This window comes from Mustela lutreola, chromosome 7 (assembly GCF_030435805.1).
Source record: "Mustela lutreola isolate mMusLut2 chromosome 7, mMusLut2.pri, whole genome shotgun sequence".
Lineage (NCBI taxonomy): Eukaryota > Metazoa > Chordata > Mammalia > Carnivora > Mustelidae > Mustela > Mustela lutreola.
The window spans coordinates 119,895,140-119,914,058 of record NC_081296.1 but is presented as its reverse complement, the minus strand read 5'-3'; the positions used below and the strand labels follow the sequence as shown (position 1 = coordinate 119,914,058).

At 37.8% G+C, this 18,919-nt stretch overlaps 1 protein-coding gene across 1 annotated transcript; it reads right to left on the bottom strand.

Moving 5' to 3' along the window:
• Nucleotides 1–2,110: 2,110 nt before the first annotated feature.
• On the bottom strand, nucleotides 2,111–18,870 carry EIF2S1 (eukaryotic translation initiation factor 2 subunit alpha). Its single transcript, XM_059182382.1, has 8 exons — nucleotides 18,712–18,870; nucleotides 14,267–14,508; nucleotides 11,654–11,733; nucleotides 9,527–9,678; nucleotides 5,807–5,913; nucleotides 4,498–4,595; nucleotides 3,688–3,831; nucleotides 2,111–2,650 (listed from the first exon to the last, which is right to left on the bottom strand). Exons 2-8 carry the CDS (start codon nucleotides 14,505–14,507, stop codon nucleotides 2,525–2,527), a joined length of 948 nt encoding a protein of 315 aa, XP_059038365.1. The 5' UTR covers nucleotide 14,508; nucleotides 18,712–18,870; the 3' UTR covers nucleotides 2,111–2,524.
• Nucleotides 18,871–18,919: the final 49 nt, after the last annotated feature.

Below are 18,919 nucleotides of genomic sequence, written 5' to 3'. Positions count from 1 at the left end.
CTTTATTTTATTCCTTACATTGTAAGAGACTACCTTTTAAAGCACCATTTTCCATTTGGCATTTCATCAAGGTCTAATATCCCTGGAATTAGTTTTTTTTTTTTTTTTTATTGCTCTCCGAATATCAACAGGTGTTTCTCTAAATTAAACTGCATTTGATTTGATGGCTCGACTCCAAATTGGCACAACTGCACCCTGTTCTGTATAGGGGTATCAGAATCTTCATGTGTTGAAAAAGTAGATGGCCATTACCTTGAGGCAACTCTTGCCGAAGTACTAGTACTTGAATTTTTAAAAATCCCTGAACCATTTTAAAGGTTCTTCACACAAAAGTAGCTGTGTCAAGAGTGTTTGAAAGGATGGCAGTTGAGTAGTAACTGTAATGCCTACCTAGCATGTCTCTGTAGGTTCTCACTAAATGAGCCTTATCCAGGTACATACTGGTTGTCTTGTTTTGCTACAAAACACAGCAAAAGAAAATGTTCGTATGCTCCCATTTTTTTTTCAGCTATTTTTGACTTTCCATTACAATTAAGTGTGACCCGAACTATTGTGGATTTTCAGGTGTATGAGTTGATAGCCACTTTAACTCATAGGCAGAATGGGGAGATGAACTTGTCAATTTTTAATGAAAAGTCTTTGGTAATCCAAGATTTAGATAAACTGGTCAATTGTCTTTAATCTGTTCCTCAGGTTATTTGGAGCTGGGTGTGTAGCTTGTCCTCATATTTGAAAGTGGTATTGTCAGGTCAGCAGGTATGTGTGCTTTAAGTTTGATTAGTTCTCTCCTTCATTGGTGTCAGTGAGGTATTAATCTTTTCTCTGGGAAGGGTCATAAATTTTGCAAAACTGTTGTGGAAGTGAGCAAAAGGCTTGGATGGGATAAAAATCACTCACTGTGGAGGTCACCAGTATTTCTCAAGGGTTATGCCTTAAAGTGTAAAAAATTCAGTAAACAACATGGAAATTTAATTCCTTGCCTACAACAAACATTTAAGGAGCACCTGTTGTTATTTTGAGGCCATTTTTGATGCCACAAGCTTTACAGACTTGTTTTAACTCTTCAAAAAGACCGAAGTGAAAATCATGTGCCAATTTTGAGTATACCTAGATCCTCCTCTAAATATTCCCAGGATGGCATGTACTAGCAATTATGGCTACCTTGTGGCAACAGCCATATGAAGTTTTACTTTTGGATTTAAAAAGCTAAGTAGAGGCTGCTAAATTAAACAGGGACAAGCCAAAAATGGCATAACTGTCTCACCAACACACTTCTATTTTCCAGTCCCTTTAATATTCAATTAAGTCTAGTACTCAATCAATTAAGGTGGGTTAGGTTTAATCTTTTAAGTATTTAAATAGCTATTCTTAGGAATAATCAATAAAATAAATCTAGTACCTCAAGTTTCCTAAGAGATTAAATCTATAAAACATACCCAAAGTAACTCAAGACTTTCTACACCCTGGCTAATGTAGCTGTAACTTCAAACCGTGTGTTATTTATGAAAATTATTTACCTTATTTATTTACCTTTAGATTAATTTAATTAATTTAAACAATTAGCTCTTAAACATAAAAATGATGGAAATGTAGAAAAATCACTGTAATTGTGTTTAATCAGATTCCTATTCATTATAAAGAGCTGAAGCTCTAGGTGGCACTAGTGAATATGATAATGGAAAAGAAATCAAAAGTTGGGCAATGATACTCAAAATGACTAAAGAAGCAGCATCTTTAAAAATAAAACAGAACAAAAAATTTTACCACCCTGAATTACAAACTCAGGGCAAGCAGCTTAGTAGACCAACAAGGACCAGTGTGATAAAATTCTCCCTCATACCATATATTGTCCCCAGTCTCAAGTTGGTAAAAGGCACACATCCTATGTAATTTTAAAATTCGCATTTTAAGGCTTTTTTCCCCTAAGAGTCAACTTTAACTGTGGTTAACATTATTTTCTCTACACCCTCCTTTTGAAAGGATCTGCTGTATAGATCCTTTGGTCACCTGCCCTTATATTTCTCATCTAGACTAAAATGAAAGTAATAGAATTAGGGTCTTCGTAATCATAATGCTTTTTAACTGGTGACAAGAAGGAAGAAGCCTATAGTTAAATATCCCAGAAATTTATTTAATTTTTGCTTGATACATTTTATGTAGAAAGGTTGAGGCTATTTGCTTTGGGTGCCCCTGATAAATCTCAGGGAGGCACTGAACTACAAAGGGGTGCCAATCTGGAGACATCAGAAATGGAAACCACAAGCCCAATTTTATGACTGTTAAAGATTTGTCTCTAGTGAAGTTAGGCCCACTCGCTTAAACTGCTGAATGCTGGAGCTTCTGTGTGAAAACAGCTGACTTTTAGGAGGACATGTCATGGTTTTGGTCTGTTGGAACATTTAAATACTTGGAAATAAAAAATATTCAGCTTTGAAGTTTTCAATACTGGAAAACTTTCAAGTCTAGGGTTTACAGCCAGGAAGGGCTGCTTTGTGTTCCTTAAAATGGACTGTTTCCCACAAAGTTAATCTTCGGCTTTGGCTTCCATTTCTTCTGCATCATCGTCTCCATCCACTTCTGCGTTCTCTCTTTCGAGCCTCTCAAGCTGCCTTGCAAGTTCAGTCTCATCCGTATCTGTGACCACTTTAGGCTGTGGAAGCAGAGGCATAATTTCAAAGTGAGGCAGTTCAACAGTACACAAATTCCATTTCAACACTATTACTGCCTAGTATTTTAATAACTTTTTTTTTTAAATTTAAAGATTTTATTTATGTATTTGACAGAGATCACAAGTAGGCAGAGAGGCAGGCAGAGAGAGAGGGAGAAAGCAGGCTCCCTGCTGAGCAGAGAGTCTGATGCGGGGCTCGGTCCCATTTAATAACTCTTAAAGAAACACTTGTCCTTCTAACAACTCTGCCCTATCTGTTCATTTGAGTGCTACTGTATCAATAAATTCCATTAGATAAGTAAGACGAGAAATGTATAAGAGTAACACAATACAGGAAAAAAATATGTGTGTAGTAAAACAGTAAATTTTTGTTATTTCTATAAACCAAAACTCAAAAAATATGAAAATAATATCAGTGGCTCTATCATTCAAATCCACAAGATGTCTTGTAAAAATGCATCTTCTGGATTCAAAATAAATTACTATTTCTTTCCAAACAGGTTTCATTTTTGTTGAGATGAGGAAAATACAGACTAATGTTGTTTCTAATCCTGAGATCAAATTTTAAGCCTGCCAATTCAATTCTGACAGTAACTGATCACTCATTTTTGTTAGCTATTTTTTTTCTGTTTGGCAGGGGGATAAACCTAACACCATCAGTGCCGTTAGTCTTGAATAACCACTGCATGACAGTTCTCATTTACTTATAAAAAGCCCTTTTAGGACCCTCTGAGTCAATGATTATTTTAGGCTTAGAATTATAATCTTACACGTATTTTATATTTTGAAAGGCAGTGATTAAAAGTATTTTAGAATGCAAATAATTTAGATGATTTAAATTTATCTATCTAAAATTATCTATCTATCTATCTATCTGAAGTAATCTCTAACTCCAACATGGGGTTTGAACTCACAACCCTAAGATCAAGAGTTGCACGCTCTACCGACAGAGCCAGGCAGGTGCCCCTAAATTTCTTATAAATATTTTAAGGAAAAGGCAGACACACTATAGATCTTACCTCCATTTGAACATTGAAGACACCCCTCTTTTCCTCAATCTTTTCTTTAATAACAGCCATAGCTTGATTGAGAACAGAGAGGCCTTCTGTTCTCTCCAGAGTTGTTGTAGTCATCACATATCGAGGAGGAGCTATTAGATTAATCTAAGGAAGAAGACAAAAATTTAATTATGGACATACCGACACAACACAAAACTATTACGATGTTTACGAACTCTTTAGCACTCTGCTGCCTTAGCAAATCACCCCAAAACTTGATTTTCAATCCTGTAAGTCAGCAATTTGGGGGTGGTCTGTTAAGGTAGCAAAAGCCAATTGATACAGTGATGAAATCCAGTATCAACAGTCCACTGCAATATCAAATACGTAGAATTATGACTTCCAGGTGTCTTTGGTAGCTAAAATAACTGTAGCCATCATCAGCATAATGGATAATTTGCTTCTAAAACAGACAAAAATTCTTATTTGGTTCTAAACTAAACTGATGGAACAAAATCCAAGAGATTCTGAATAACAACCATCTGGTTAATGATACAACTTAAAAGACGTGTGTGAATACGAGAGAATATGTTACCCTTTTTCAAGGTCCTAGGAGCGTGATGGACATAGGAACTCTTTAAGTTTAGCACAGCTGGCCCTCTGGCACCAAACACCAATCAAAATCTTTAGTTACTGTGACATCAGCAGTAGCATCCCTTAGACAACATCACCAAGAACCATCTTTTGTAACACTTGTTATGAAATATGATCATAAAAAGAATCTGATTTGATTTAGGCTGGTAGCAGGGAGAGAGAATATGGACTACTCACCTTGATGGGCATGGTTTCTGTAGAACAGTTCAAACCTGCTCTCAAGGCTTCCTTTACGGCATCGATGCCTTCATAACCATAACAAGCCACTTCAATATCTGAAATTACAGAAATTCAGAAACTTATACCGAAAGGGCTTAAAAGAAATCCGAGATGTGGCAGACATACTGGTATTCAAATAATTATTAAAGTTTTTATCACCCTTTCACAATTTGATATCTACCCCAACTATTAACTTTCTTAACTATAAATTAGCTGAGTATGCAGTGAAATTCTATCTTCTCTTCCACATTGAGCCCCTGAATGACGGAATTACAAAAAAATAGAAATCTAATAAACATTTTGATTTCTGGCTATGTCTGGGTTAAAATTATGATTCCAACCTCTCCGTGACTCACTTCCTTATCAGTGCAAATTGTTTAGAACAGTTTAGAAATTGCACACCACTCTGGCCCAGTGGTTCCACTTTTAGGAGCCTGCCTAATAGAACACTTACACAGATGGGTAAGTGTCTATGTTGTAAGTCTGCTAATTTGTAGTGTTTTTTTTTTTTTAAATAGTGAAAAAAACAGTAGAACCGAAATGTTCACCAAGAAAGGACTGGTTTATTGCTTTATGAATATTATACCTTGTCATTAAAAAGACTGAGAAAAAGTCCCATGTTCTGCATGGAAGAACCACCACGATAAACTTAGAAAAAAACTAGCTGAGGAAAATTTTGCATAGTATGATGTAATCACTGTAAAAGCAAAAAAATTATGTCTGAATGTAAACAGCATATAGTCCTATACAGTATATGTGCCTAAGAAAAATGTCTGAAAGAATATACCCGAAGCTGTATTAACAGTGGTTAATCCAGAGGCACAAAAGGACAATACCGTACTTTGCCATCTCCTTAAAAAAAAAAAGGGCTGGGGTGCCTGGGTGGCTCAGTCAGTTAAGAGTCTGCCTTCAGCTCAGGTCATGATCTCAAGGTCCTAGGATTGAGCCCTATGTTAGGCTCTCTGCTCAGCAGAGAGTCTCCTTCTCCCTCTCAAATAAATAAATAAAATCTTAAAAAAAAAAAAAAAGGACTAACTTAAGGTTAGCTAAATGCATACATGACAGTTTTCACTTGTGTCAACATATACATTTATTTTATGATGGTTCAAAGGAAGCAAAAAAAAAATTCTTAAACTCTTCTTGTTATAAGAAACAGAAATACTTGCAGATACTAATGCAACAATATATTCTTTGGTAACACCCATTATTTAACAGCTTTTTGGTTCATGCAAAATATTTTAAACATCATTTAAAAAAAATCACTTACCTGCTCGAATTTTGACAGCTTGTGGTGTCAAACGCCTATTAATATTGTTAATAAGTACTCCCCGTTCATCTTCATTCAGATCTAAACTATCCAAAATAGATGGGTCTCTAATTAAAGCAACACAAAACACACACACACACAAACACAAAAGGCCAAGGTTACTTTACAGATAACTGTAACACCAAACACAATACCATTTAATAATGTTTAAGAGCCCAGGCTTTAGGGTCAGATGGAGTTCAAATCTTAGCTTTACATTTCATTAACTATGTGTTTTGGGGACTTTCCAGACCTCAGTTTCCAAACTATAAAATGAGGATGAAAACTATACATTTCACTGGTTGTGGTACTAAATGAGAATGCAGGCAAAGCACTTGGCACTACTATGACAAAAAGAAAACATCCAGCTAGTATCTGAAGAAAAATTTTAGAGATCTAGTTAAAGCAAGGAATTAAAAAATGTCTCATATACCGGACATCCCACTATAATTACATTTCCAGGTACTTAGTCCCTGCTTCAAAGAGCTTGAAAAGAACTAAAACATACAAGCAAATTTAAGATAAAAGTATATCCTTGGAAGTCAGGACAGGAAGGTATTACTTTCAGTTAGTGGGCTCAGGTAGGGCTGCTCCGACTGAAGTGGCATTTCATCGGAGTGCCACAAGACCGGGCAGGATCTCAGTCACCAGCATGTTTGTGGAACATGAACAAATGAAAAAAAATGAAATAATGACTAAAAGAAGCAAAGACAGCATTGTTTTAAGAAATCTGTACAGTATTAAAACAGAAATGGCCCATCGGGCCTAAAAAGCGGGGTTAGGGAATGAAACGTGAAAGAATTTGGGTGGAGGGAACTTTCACTCAGCTAATACTGCTTACAAAATATAACAAGACAAACCACCAGAAAATAAGCAGAAGAGATGAACAGATGTTTTCACAGAAGAAACAGTAAACCTATGAAAAGCTGTTAACTCCACCAACAACCAGTAAAATGCAAACCAAAAACAAGGTATTCTTCTACACCCATCAGTTTGACAAAAGGGAAATAATCTGAGATATACACCAAATGTTGGTGAGGATGAAGAGAAACAGGAATGCTTATACAACTAGTAGAGGAAATACAAATTGTAGAACACCAATCTGGAGAATATTTTGGCAAAACCGAGTAAATTTAAAGATGCATATATTCAATCCTATAACCCAGCAACTCTACTGCTATTTATATACCTTAGAAACTCCCAAATGTACACGGAGACATGTACATGGATATTCATAATAGCATGGTTGAAAAAAAAGGGAAAAAATTGGGGGGGGGGAGAGGGGAGGATAACCTATTATCTCTTAACAGGGAAACAAATAAAGCATAGTCTTACAATGAAATACACTACATAGAAATTAGTATGAAGTAGGTCCGCATCTATCACTTCGGAGAATCCTGTTCATTAACAGCCTTACAAGTAAAACTGTAAGGTACAGAAAGCTATAATGGAGTAAATTCCCTTTTTTTAAAAAGTTTAAATAGAGTAATACAAAAATGATTCTATATATACTTTGTAGGTACATATATGCAATAAATCTGCAGAAATGTAAATAATGCTGCATACTAATTGCAGAATAGTAATTACCAATGATAACTAGTTATGATAATAGTTACCAATGATGAGTGAAGGGAATGGGTTGGGAAGGGTAAAACACTATTTCCAACTATCTCAAAAATTTTAGTTCTTAATTAAAAAAAAAATAAGGACATGTAGCAAAGAATTATCATTAGTTAAACGTGGACAGTCACTGCATGGCTGATGAAGCAAAAGAATGTTAAGGAAAAGGGGAAAAACGTAGGGCACTGCTGAGTGGTAATGGAAGGGGAGCTGAAGGTGGAAGCGAGGGAGCTGAGCTCGGGATGGAGGATGACAGCACGCCAAGGGACGGAAGGCATGCAGGACTGAAGTCACAGAGGACAGAAATATAAAGCAGTGCTTAATGGTTAACAGCATAAACTCCAGATGGGAGCCAGTGTCTAGGTTTGATTGGGGCTTTTCCATTTGCTAATTTTGTGCATGTGGACAAAATATTTAATCTCTGGCTCAATTTCCTCATCTCTAAGACATGGATAATAACTGCACTTATACCATGTGCTGCTGTGAGAAATCTGTAAATGTTTGTTCTTATAATTATTATTAGTCTTTCATTTCTCACAATGTGGTATGAAAAAAAAGTCACATGGTGGGTGGGGGGGGACTGGAAAGGATTTGGACCCCCAAATGAGCCGGCTTGCTGGAGGCTCTATCAGTCCCAGGTCCACTCGGCCATTCTGAGAGCTGAGGGGACTAATATTCTTCGGCAGCACGAAGGCTGGAAGTAACCTCAGTGTAGTGGAGAGGCTGCGTGGGGAGCATTAACAGTTGGGAAGGAGTAGGATGAGCAGACGGAGAGACAGTTAAGTACAGAGAACTGAAGGAGTCCACCTATTTTAAAAAGAGAAGACACAGTGCTTCCTGCAAGAGAAAGCAGAGAGAAGGTATACTCTGCTTTTAGTGTGAATGGGAGAAATTGGAGCGTATTTTTATGCTGATGGAGCAAAATCAACAAAAAGAAAGGCGGAAGACACCGAAGAGGGAATGAGGAGGGCATGACGGATAAAACCCCAGAGAAGTAGCTGCGCACAGGTGGTAAGATTAGTCTGAGAGCAGTAAGGATACGAGATCAGCATGGCGGGAGGCAGGAGGTAATGACAGATGGGAGAGAAGGCCGCTGAGACAGTGGAGGGAGTAGAGATTTTGGGCAATGGCTTCTATTTTCTTTATAAAACCCGCAGACAGCGAAGGAAAGGGGAGTGGGTATCTGGTAGAGAGTGTGTAAAAGCTCTAAAACAGTCACTCTAAGAATGGGAGGAAGAACTGACAAAGAACAGAGAGAATGTGAGGCAGCAGTGGAAGGCGCAGCTGAGGTTGGAGACGATGACGAATATGCAGTGGCACCGACCTGCAAGACTCTGGTTTTTCCTAGCGGCACCCCGCATTCTACAAGTGCAGAGAAGGCAGGAACATCGATCCAAGGCTGGATGTAACAGAAGGAAAAACAGGGCAAAAGCTCATGATATTGGCAAGAAAGTTGCTGAAATGATGGACCTCGGTATGTCTATGCTGAGTCAGAAAGAGAAGGCAGGAAAGGGTGAAAAAACACGGAGGAAGAAAAAGATTTGGAATCAGAGTCTGGCATAAGAATTAAGACAGAGCAGGACTAACTATGAGGGAGCTGGAAAGACAGGAAACTGTCTGTGGTAAAAGAACAGAATATATGAATTCAAGGTTTTAGAAGAGCACAAATTCTAAGACCCAGGGTGAGCCCATATGGAAACTGGCTAAAGTGGCATGGGCTGAAGGTCTAAGGAACTGAGGTAAAGAAAACAAGGTACAGTTGTAGATGAGACATCTACAGTGACCCTGAAGTTAGCTAGGAAAATAGCAAAACCAGGAGGGGAAAACGTGAGACAAAACCATATGGTTCACGAAAACTAAGGTGTACACAATTATATATGCTTGGCTATATAGGATTGGCCCACATTACGGGTCTTTTACATGGAAATATTTTTATCTAAATTTGGAAAGGACGTAATATGTGGGTGTTGTGCTATGATTACATGTCAGGCTCTCAACTTGTGTGCTAGACCCAGCAGCTGTGATCTCAAGGTAGAACCAGAGCCAAGAAGGTGTTCTTACGAGACTGCATGCTTAAATGCATCATAGGCACCGTATCCAGGTCTCTTGTATTTGTCATCAAAGACCCAGGCAGTCCTCTGGAACAGGCTCTCCAGCTGCTCGTCCTTGGTGTACTCTAATACCTCAGCAACATGACGAAGAATGCTGTAAACCTGGACACAAAATGAAGAGTTCGATAATTCAAAGATAAGAGATCTTAAAAAAAACAAAAAAGGTATTTTTACATTTCAGTAGACAGAATATAAAACAAATCTTTGGTTACACTACAGTAATTCCTCAACAACAAAGGGTTAACACGCAGTAAGTTCTTTTTTCATAGAGGAATATTCGCTTTCCTGTAACACTTAAGTGGGTTTAACAAGTATAAAAGTAGGACACTAAGTTTTGTACTTAGTGTCCTAAGACCTAGATCAAGTTGACTTAGGGACCAATCCACCTCTCTAAATTTGTTTCCTCTTCTGGAAAAGGGAAATACCAGCATCTCTCCTTTTAACTACAGAGAGATCAAACCTATCCCAATTATAACTGGAAAACATTATGCGAATGAATTAAAATGTGTATGTTATACAAAACTTTTGTTATACAAGTATAAGCTATTACTATTACTACTCCACATGAAAGCATGGAACAGGATTGAGATTTAGTACTTTTTTTGCTCTGTTATTTAGAAGTCATCCTTCAATGTGCCTATCTCCTACTCACTGCTGCCAAACTCTTTTTCATTTCCTAAAAATGAAAGGGCATAAGAAAGAGAAAGGGGATAAAACAGAGGTTTTCACATTACACATGAAAGTTGAGTGAGAAAAGGAACTAACATTGGCTATTTCATTCCATCACCTTATCATCCTGATAAGATCTACTAACATTGCTCATTTTATAATATCTTAAAGGGGCAAAACAAAGTGACAGTTTCCTAGAGCAAAGCTTCTCAAACTTGGTAGGACTTGAGGAACCTGCATTAAGCAGTCAGGAAATGTCAGTGCTATTGGCTACATTCTGAGTGGCAAGGTCCTCAGTTTACTAATAAGGGATTTCACTGATAGTGTTTTCTTTTCTTTTCTTTTTTTTTTAAGATTTTATTTCTTTATTTGACAGACAGAGATCATAAGTAGGCAAAGAGGTAGGCAGAGAAAGAGGGGGAAGCAGGCTCCCTGCTGAGCAGAGAGCCTGATGCGGGGCTCAATCCCAGGACTCTGGAATCATGACCTGAGCCGAAGGCAGAGGCTTTAACCCACTGAGCCACCCAGGTGCCCCCTGATAGTGTTTTCTAATGTGTAAACCACACTGCAGTAGTAGTAAACACATCAGTAAAACAAAGGGAAAAATTTGGGTAATGGTCTTTTGTCTTTTAGATTTTTATTCTTTTAACTAGGGTTAATTAAGATTTCAAAAATATTCTCTTCATTTAAACACTATTTTCCTGGCATTTAATCCTTACGACAAAAACACACGAGAGATGAAAAAATAAAGAAAACAGACACAATGGAAACACTGCCACTAAGAACCAAAAATCTAGAGAATGAAGGATAATCTAAATAGGACCAGAGAAGAAAAACTACAGACAATATGAAGAATGAAAAAATAGCTGTTCTTGCTTCATTAATGATTACTGTACAGAAGTAGGAGATTACAGCCAAAATAAGAAAATGAAACAGAAAGAACCCTAATAAACTAGGAGTAAAAAAAAATAGTAACAGGCCCCCCTGCCTTGCTTTCCTGGATTCACATTTTATAAACCCTTGCTTATTCTTAACATACAACAGCTGGTTGTCCCTGTGACTCTTATCCCAGAATGGGGTTTAAAGTTAAGAACTACATGTTATGATTAAGTCAAATCAACTGAAATCACCCATACTTAATTTAACCTAAAATAACTTAAAACATTATCGTCTGGTATACTCATTTTAGAGTATTAGACGATAAGCAATGCCTTAAGGTAGTACTACCATGAGGATAAAAACACTGAAGTCATAACTCTTTTGAAACTAAGTCTTCAACTTATCCTATATAACTAATTATAAATGGAATTACAGGTACAGAAAATCCAGTTTTAATTTTCTTCCAAGAATATTATATGCTGATTATTTATTAAATAGTAGACTAATTCCACACAAAAATTAAACTTACAGTTTTGGATTTGGTGAATTTATCTTCACATTTGATTGCTTCCTCCGGAGAAACTCTTCTTTTTGACAAATCAATATATCCTATACAAGAAAATTTTGGAAAAAAGAAAAATCATCTGTGCCCAAGTGCTAGCTTACCACTGTGATACATTTTTACATCAGATTGGTTGGCTGGCATACCTACACTCATTCCCCACTAAAATCAAATCAATAAAAACTGCATGAGAAGATGAGAGATTTTTGTTTTCAGAAATGCATCTATATCATCATGTAATTGTATATTTTCTATCACTTCATTGAAGGGAACTAACAATTTCAACTACCCAAATGAAAGCTAGTCAAAGGATTCTGTACTTGTCTTTTTGGCATCCATTCATCAAAGGGTCAACTATGTTCTATGTATTTTCTGTATTCTCCTTCTGCCTCCTGACCAAAACTGGTGCTTCCTCCTCATGGTGGCCCTGTATGGGCATGGTGTGGCCATGGAATCTGCCTCGCCATATTGTCTGTCACCTCCATAAATTTAAATCCCATGGGTACAAAATGATACAAGCATGTAAATGTACTTTAAAGAATTTAGGAGAGAAAAATGGTCTCTTAAACTTCCTTACATATTTCCCAGGTCAGGCATCATACCTCAAGGGCCTGCATAACTTCCTTTACTACTTTTTATAAAGCAGATTAAGTAATAAATCCTCTTAGTTTCTATTTACCTGAAAATGTCATTTCTGATTTTCACTGCTGAAAATTTTCTTTAAATATTATAGAATTCTGGGATGAAAATTTTTCTCTTTCAGTGCTTTAAAGATGTCATTCAATGCTCAGGCAGCCATTATTTTCAGTAAGAATACCATACTAAGAGTAATTTGTATTACTCTTCCCCTGTGAATCAAGAATCATTTTCCTCTGGCTACTTTAAAGATTTTCTTGATCTCTGTTTTTCAATAATGTGCCTAAATATGGTCTTTTTCTTTTCCTTTTTTTAAAGAGTTTATTTGTGAGAGAGAGCGAGCAAGTGTGCATGCACACAAGCAGGCAGAGTGGCAGGCAGAGAAAGAAGGGGGCTCCCTGCTGAGCAAGGAGCCTGATGTGGGACTCGATCCCAGGACCCTGGGATCATGACCTGAGCCGAGGGCAGTGGCTTAACCGACTGAGCCACCCAGGCGTCCCCTTAGATGTGGTCTTATCAATATTTATCCTGCTTGAGGTTTGCTAAGCTTCTCCAGTTTGTCAAATATGGGAAACTTTGGTCAATATATTTTCTCAAATATATTTTCTCCCCTTTCTCTCTCTTCTCTTGGAATAGAGCTTTTAATATTTGAAAAGTTGCTTTTTTCCTGCTCTGTTCTTCAGACTCATTCTTTTAAATGAACTACCTGCAAGCCTGACTTGAGCTTTCTGCCATCTTTTGCCTGCTGTTAGCCCATTTGGTGAGACTTTTAGATATTATACTTTTAATTTTAGAATTTATATTTAGTTTTTTGTGAGAGTTTCTAATGCCTCTACTCAGATTTCATTTTGTTCATTCATTACAAGCTTATTTTCCTAATATCCTTGAACAGTTGCAAAATCTGCTTTAAAATCCTTATCTGCTAACTCCAATATTAAGGTCACCTCTAGGTCAATCTCCATTGGTTGCTTTTTCTGTTCCGTGTGGGTCATACTTTCCTGTTTCCTCAAATGTTTAGCAATTTTGGACACTGAATGAATATTCACAGAACATGATAATAATCAAAGAGACACAGAATATTGGGTTTTGGGTATATGTTTGCAGTATATTCCATTTTTCAAAAATTACATAAAATATTCCTAAAATCCATTTACCTTTGCCCCTTTTCCATGTTCTTCCAATAATCTGATCACAAATTTAGCTTTAAATCAAGAAAAAAGTATCTTTTTTTTTTTAAAAGTAGGGCTCTACACCCAGCATGGAGCCCACGGGGCTTGAACTCACAACCCTGAGAACAAGACCTGAACTGAGATCAAGAGTCAGACTCCTAACTGAGTAACCCAAGCACCCCTCAATAAAAAAGCATCTTACAAATATAGGAACTAATACTCTGGTTTACTTATCTGTCTCTTCTGAGTTTAGTCATAATGAGTCAACTATCAATATTCAGGTAACCTCTGGGGATAAAAGTCAAGCTACCTGATGCAAACTAGCCCTAGGATGTGCTAATTAAACCACTACATACAAGAGGTCTTGCTTAGATGGGTAACTGGCATCCTTCTCTAACAACTTTGTATGTAAAAATAAGTTTAAGTATAAAGGGAGATGTTTTTGTTTTGTTTTTACAGCAGTCAGGAATTTACCAAAAAAAATGTAAAACCATTTTAATTCTGAAATTTGTATTTTATTTTATTTTATTTTATTTTATTTTATTTTTTTTTTTTTAAAGATTTTATTTATTTATTTGACAGAGAGAAATCACAAGTAGTCGGAGAGGCAGGCAGAGAGAGAGAGACGGAAGCAGGCTCCCTGCTGAGCAGAGAGCCCGATGCGGGACTCGATCCCAGGACCCTGAGATCATGACCTGAGCCGAAGGCAGCGGCTTAACCCACTGAGCCACCCAGGCGCCCTGAAATTTGTATTTTAGATATTTTTATCACTTACCTTTTTCTTTGTCCACTCTTATGACAACCACACATTCATTCCTGCCAATTCTGATCAGTTTGTTTATAGAACGAATACGCCTTCTGGACAACTCACTAAGAAGAATCATGCCTTCAATATTGTTGTATTCCAGCAAGCTGACATAGGCCCCCATTTCAGCAATGGACCTTACATTCACCATCACTACATCTTCCACCTCAGGAAATTTGTGTTGATAAAATCTACAACTTAGACCCGGCATTCTGCATTTTAAACAAAAGAATTAAATGAGTATTCAGTTAAGGTCAAAATAAAGAAATGTCAATCAATTTTCCTATCTTGTCACTGGAAGAAATGATTAGTCTTCTCTTTAAAGTTCTTAAATGGTACCAGAAAACAGACAGATATTCAGGAATCAAGCTTTTTTACTTTGCTCCACATTTTTTTAAGGCCTGGGTGATTCTCTGACATCAGTTTTAGAGGAATCATAAAAAATAATGACCATCTATAAAGTACTTTGAGGCCTAAGGATTAAAGGTACACCTCAAGAGTAAAATACTATTTTAATACAACCACCTTAAGAAATAACAAATGATGGTAAGCATCACTACTACTATAAACTTATCAGTAAAACTAAAGCTACTCATTCTCCGAGTCGGCTAAGACAATATACTACCACCCACTATATAAAGGGAAGAATCTTCTGACTATATGAACCACAGTACTAATCATGTATCAAGTAATATACTCTATCATTTTAGCCAAAATTACAGTATCATATGTTAAGACAAAACCTAAAAATTTACTAATCACAAAAAATATTCAATATAACTAAATGCAACTAAATAAATACTTTTCTTTTATTGAACAGGTATACCCAATCTTGAGAATACCTTTATAGAACTCCATTACAATGAAATTCGAGAGTCTCAAACTCCAAGCATTAAGTATATTTAAAACAATTCCCTTTGATCTACCCAACCTACACTTAGTGCCACTCCTTTTATGACCCACAAGACTGAAATCATACTATGCACAGAAGTATATTTGTAAAAGAAAGCTATAAAACTAATCATAGCTGATGATTTTCACATTTTCTTACTAACCTTAACTAATTTACTATTCTCAAGGTTCAGAAAATAGGTGGGAATAGGACCTAAAGGCCTATGAAAATGTGTGAAAATTTATTTTTTGAGAGAGAGAGAGAGAAAGACAGTGAGCAAGTACGGCAGACGGAGAATCTTAAGCAGGTTCCACACTTAGCAAGAGCCCGATGTGGGGCTCCATCTCACAATACTGAGATCATGACTGGAGCCTTAAAATCAAGAGCTGGGTGCTTAACCGAGTGAGCCACGAAGGTGCCCCAGTTTTTTCCTGATTAATTAATTGGGAATAAGGCTGCCATTACTTGATCTTAAAGACAGAACATCCATGCACCAGCTCAGAACCCCAGAGTTCTGGGGCAGTGCAGTTGAGAACTGTTAACTGAATCCACAAGTATCTTCACAGTGGCTTCCCACTGATTTTACATCTTTCTACTACCTACATGGTCCTACATGATCTGGCACTGCCTCTCTCCCTAGTTCTCTCCATTTTATAGTTGAAGAAAGGGAAACCCAGGCCAAGTAACTTGTTCTGTCACATACTGCTAACAAGTGGTAAGTCAGAATCTGAACCTACAAAGCTTGGATCCATAGTCCGTGCTCTTATTCACTAGGCTGTATTTTCATTCAATATTACCAACAAATAGATTAGTAAGAAACATCTTTAAAAAAAAAAGTTACATTAATATATTTAGTACTAAAGCAGATACCAGAGATCAATGCAAGCTTTTAATACTAATCTATCCTGTTCAACAAAAAGAAAAAAAGCACAGTGGCAGAAATGCATTTCTGTGTAGCTTGATAAAATAGGGATTTAGCAAATAAAGAGAAGTAGATGTTCAATGGCCAGAATTACCCGCCAAGAAACAGCTGAGCTGGTTGTTTCATTCTTCAACAAAGTTGTATTTTTTTTTTTACTTTTCTTTCTTTTGGACAACTGTATATAAAGCACTAAAGTCTGAGGGCCAGAAGTTTCAAACTGGGTATCAAAATAAATGGTGTCACAGAAATGTGTGAAAACAGTTTTAGAAGATTTAATATGGGCTAACCGTATTCACTTACCAGGTTTATTCAAATAGTAAAGCTGGTTAATTCTGGAGAAGCTAGACTTAATTTGATGATTAAAGAACACAGGCAATACTGTAAAAGAATCCCAGCAGGAGATATGAATACTACCACCTTAAGAGGTACCATTCTCTTTACTTTATACAGGGTACACAAAGGACACAGCCAAAGGTATGTTATTTAATGCAGAAAGTAACCAGTAACTACACAATAGTTCTAGACATGGATCCCAGCCCTTGCTCTACTTACTAGCTGTGATTGCTTGGGAAATGCATTCCCATTAAATTGTAGTTTCTAGCCTGTGTCATGGACCTCACAGGTTTGTGGAGTGTTATCAAATGAGACATATATGTAAAAATTTGCGAAGTGTAATTTGCTATACAAATATGACATTAAAAGGCAAAGAGATACTATTTCCATTTGGTAACTTGATTTGTTAAACAGTAATTTGTGCAATATCTATGTACTAAGCACTACTGACAGAGAAGAGATAAAGACAGCTAGCAAGTAGGGAAGAGGGAGAATCGAATCTTAAGCAGGCTCCTTTCTTACCTAAGGAAGTTAAGTACAGAGTGGGAAACAAACTAGTAAGTAAGTAATAGCAGTATAAAGTACTATGAAAGCAGTATAAAGTACTATGAAAGCAGTATAAAGTACTATGAAAGCATTAAAAGGGATTAAAAGGGAACCAAAGAACAGAAATATTAAATGTCTTTCTCAAGGATAAATGCTTAGTAAGTACTGGGACAGGAACTAAAACTGAGTCTTCTGATTTTAAACCCAGAATACCTTTAACCCACAGAGCCTCAGTAGGTCAGAGTACTACAATATGGTATGTGTTCTTTGGTACAAAAGAATTGTCTTTCAAAATATACTCAACTCCAAGCGAATTTCAAATACCCTGCATTGTCAGTAATTTTGCCCAGTCAAATGGTAGACAGAACTTCTTTCTCACACCAGTGCATGGTCAAGTAACCATAATCCAGGAAGTCCCCACTCCTCTCCACAGTTAAGTGTGTTACGAGACAGAGACAACTCTTGATAATTCTAATTGGCTCTAATGCTTATCGGTAACAATCTCTGAACATTAGTTTGTAGTTTAGGAGTGCTACGCAAATAAGCTTTTAAACTATTTCACTGTAGTTTAAATAGAAGCACCAATCTCTACAATTACTGTGTGTTTTTTCAAAATCCTAGGAGAATCATTAACTGGCAATCTGGCGTCCGATCAACTCAAAATACGCAGTAAAGCTCTATATAATTCACGAACTATTGAAAGACACATAATCACAAGTTGTTTTTTTTTTTTTTCCTTGATAACCTCAACTGCGAGATTTCTCTGTACAACAATGTTTCTTGCCTAATGATAATTAAAGTAGCCAAGTTTGGGGATAATAGGGGCTTCAGGCCGAATACCATTTTAACTCCCAAATTCCCTTATCTTTCTCTCAGTGGTGCTGAAATATGGAAAACCGATACTAACAATAGTGAACTCTTCAACACTATGTTTTAGTTTCGATGCAAGGGATGACTCATTCTATAAAGATGCACAAGTCAAGCGATACTAATATGAACGCCAACTAGAAAAAAATAAATTATCGGACAAACTACTCTTGTATCTTTTTAACCCAGCTCTTGTCAACACTGCGGCCCACCCCAATGGTCCCTTCAAGTGTCTGGTCTGGTCCCACTGAGAGAGAGTATTTGGTGGGGTGGATGGGGGGGGGAAGCCATGTAGTGGTAGGATTCTCGGTGGATGTGGGGGGGGGAAGCCATGTAGTGGTAGGATTCTCGGTGGATGTGGGGGGGGAAGCCATGTAGTGGTGGGATTCTCGGTGGATGTGTGGGGGGGAAGCCATGTAGTGGTGGGATTCTCGGTGGATGTGGGGGGGGGGAAGCCATGTAGTGGTGGGATTCTCGGTGGATGTGGGGGAGGGAAGCCATGTAGTGGTGGGATTCTCAGGCCCAGAAAAAGCAAAGTGCTCAGCGTCCTGGGGCGGGGGTGTCACAGCCTTTTCCCGAGGCCGCCCCCATCTCAAAGTGTCCTCACTTAGAGCATATCGAAAAGGCTGTACGGTCACTTGGCCCACTTTGCTTCACCAGATTCCTCCGCTCGTACAAAGACACCGCGTTAACACGGAAGACCCACCCGGCGGCGCCGGGTGGTGTCGGACACTTCCCGCGCAGGAACGGGAAAGGGAGGGGTGTTACTCCAGGGCCTATCCTCTCTCGACCACCCAAGTCTCTGGACACAACCAAAGTGAGTTCTTGAAGAAACCGATCTGGGGGACTAGTCACCTGAGGTATGTGTCTGAATCCCGCGCCGGGATCCCGTGCCGTGCTCTTTAATAGCAGAGAGCAGACAGTCCAGCCACAGCAGCGGCCGATCCTCCTCAGCGTGCGCTTGGTTCTACCCCACCGCGCATGCGGAACCACCTCGCATCACGCAAGCGCCAACAGAAGAGGTCCCTCTTCCTCACTGACCATAGAGTCTAGGTCCTCCGAA

What these genes read in the sequence shown, in the direction of transcription:
- EIF2S1 (XM_059182382.1), bottom strand. Translation starts at nt 14,507, where the DNA reads ATGCCGGGTCTAAGTTGTAGATTTTATCAACACAAATTTCCTGAGGTG. An exon ending in AAGAGTGGACAAAGAAAAAG is followed by an intron (nt 11,734 to 14,266) that starts GTAAGTGATAAA and finishes TTTCTTGTATAG; the next exon opens with GATATATTGATTTGTCAAAA. An exon ending in AATTCACCAAATCCAAAACT is followed by an intron (nt 9,679 to 11,653) that starts GTAAGTTTAATT and finishes TTTTGTGTCCAG; the next exon opens with GTTTACAGCATTCTTCGTCA.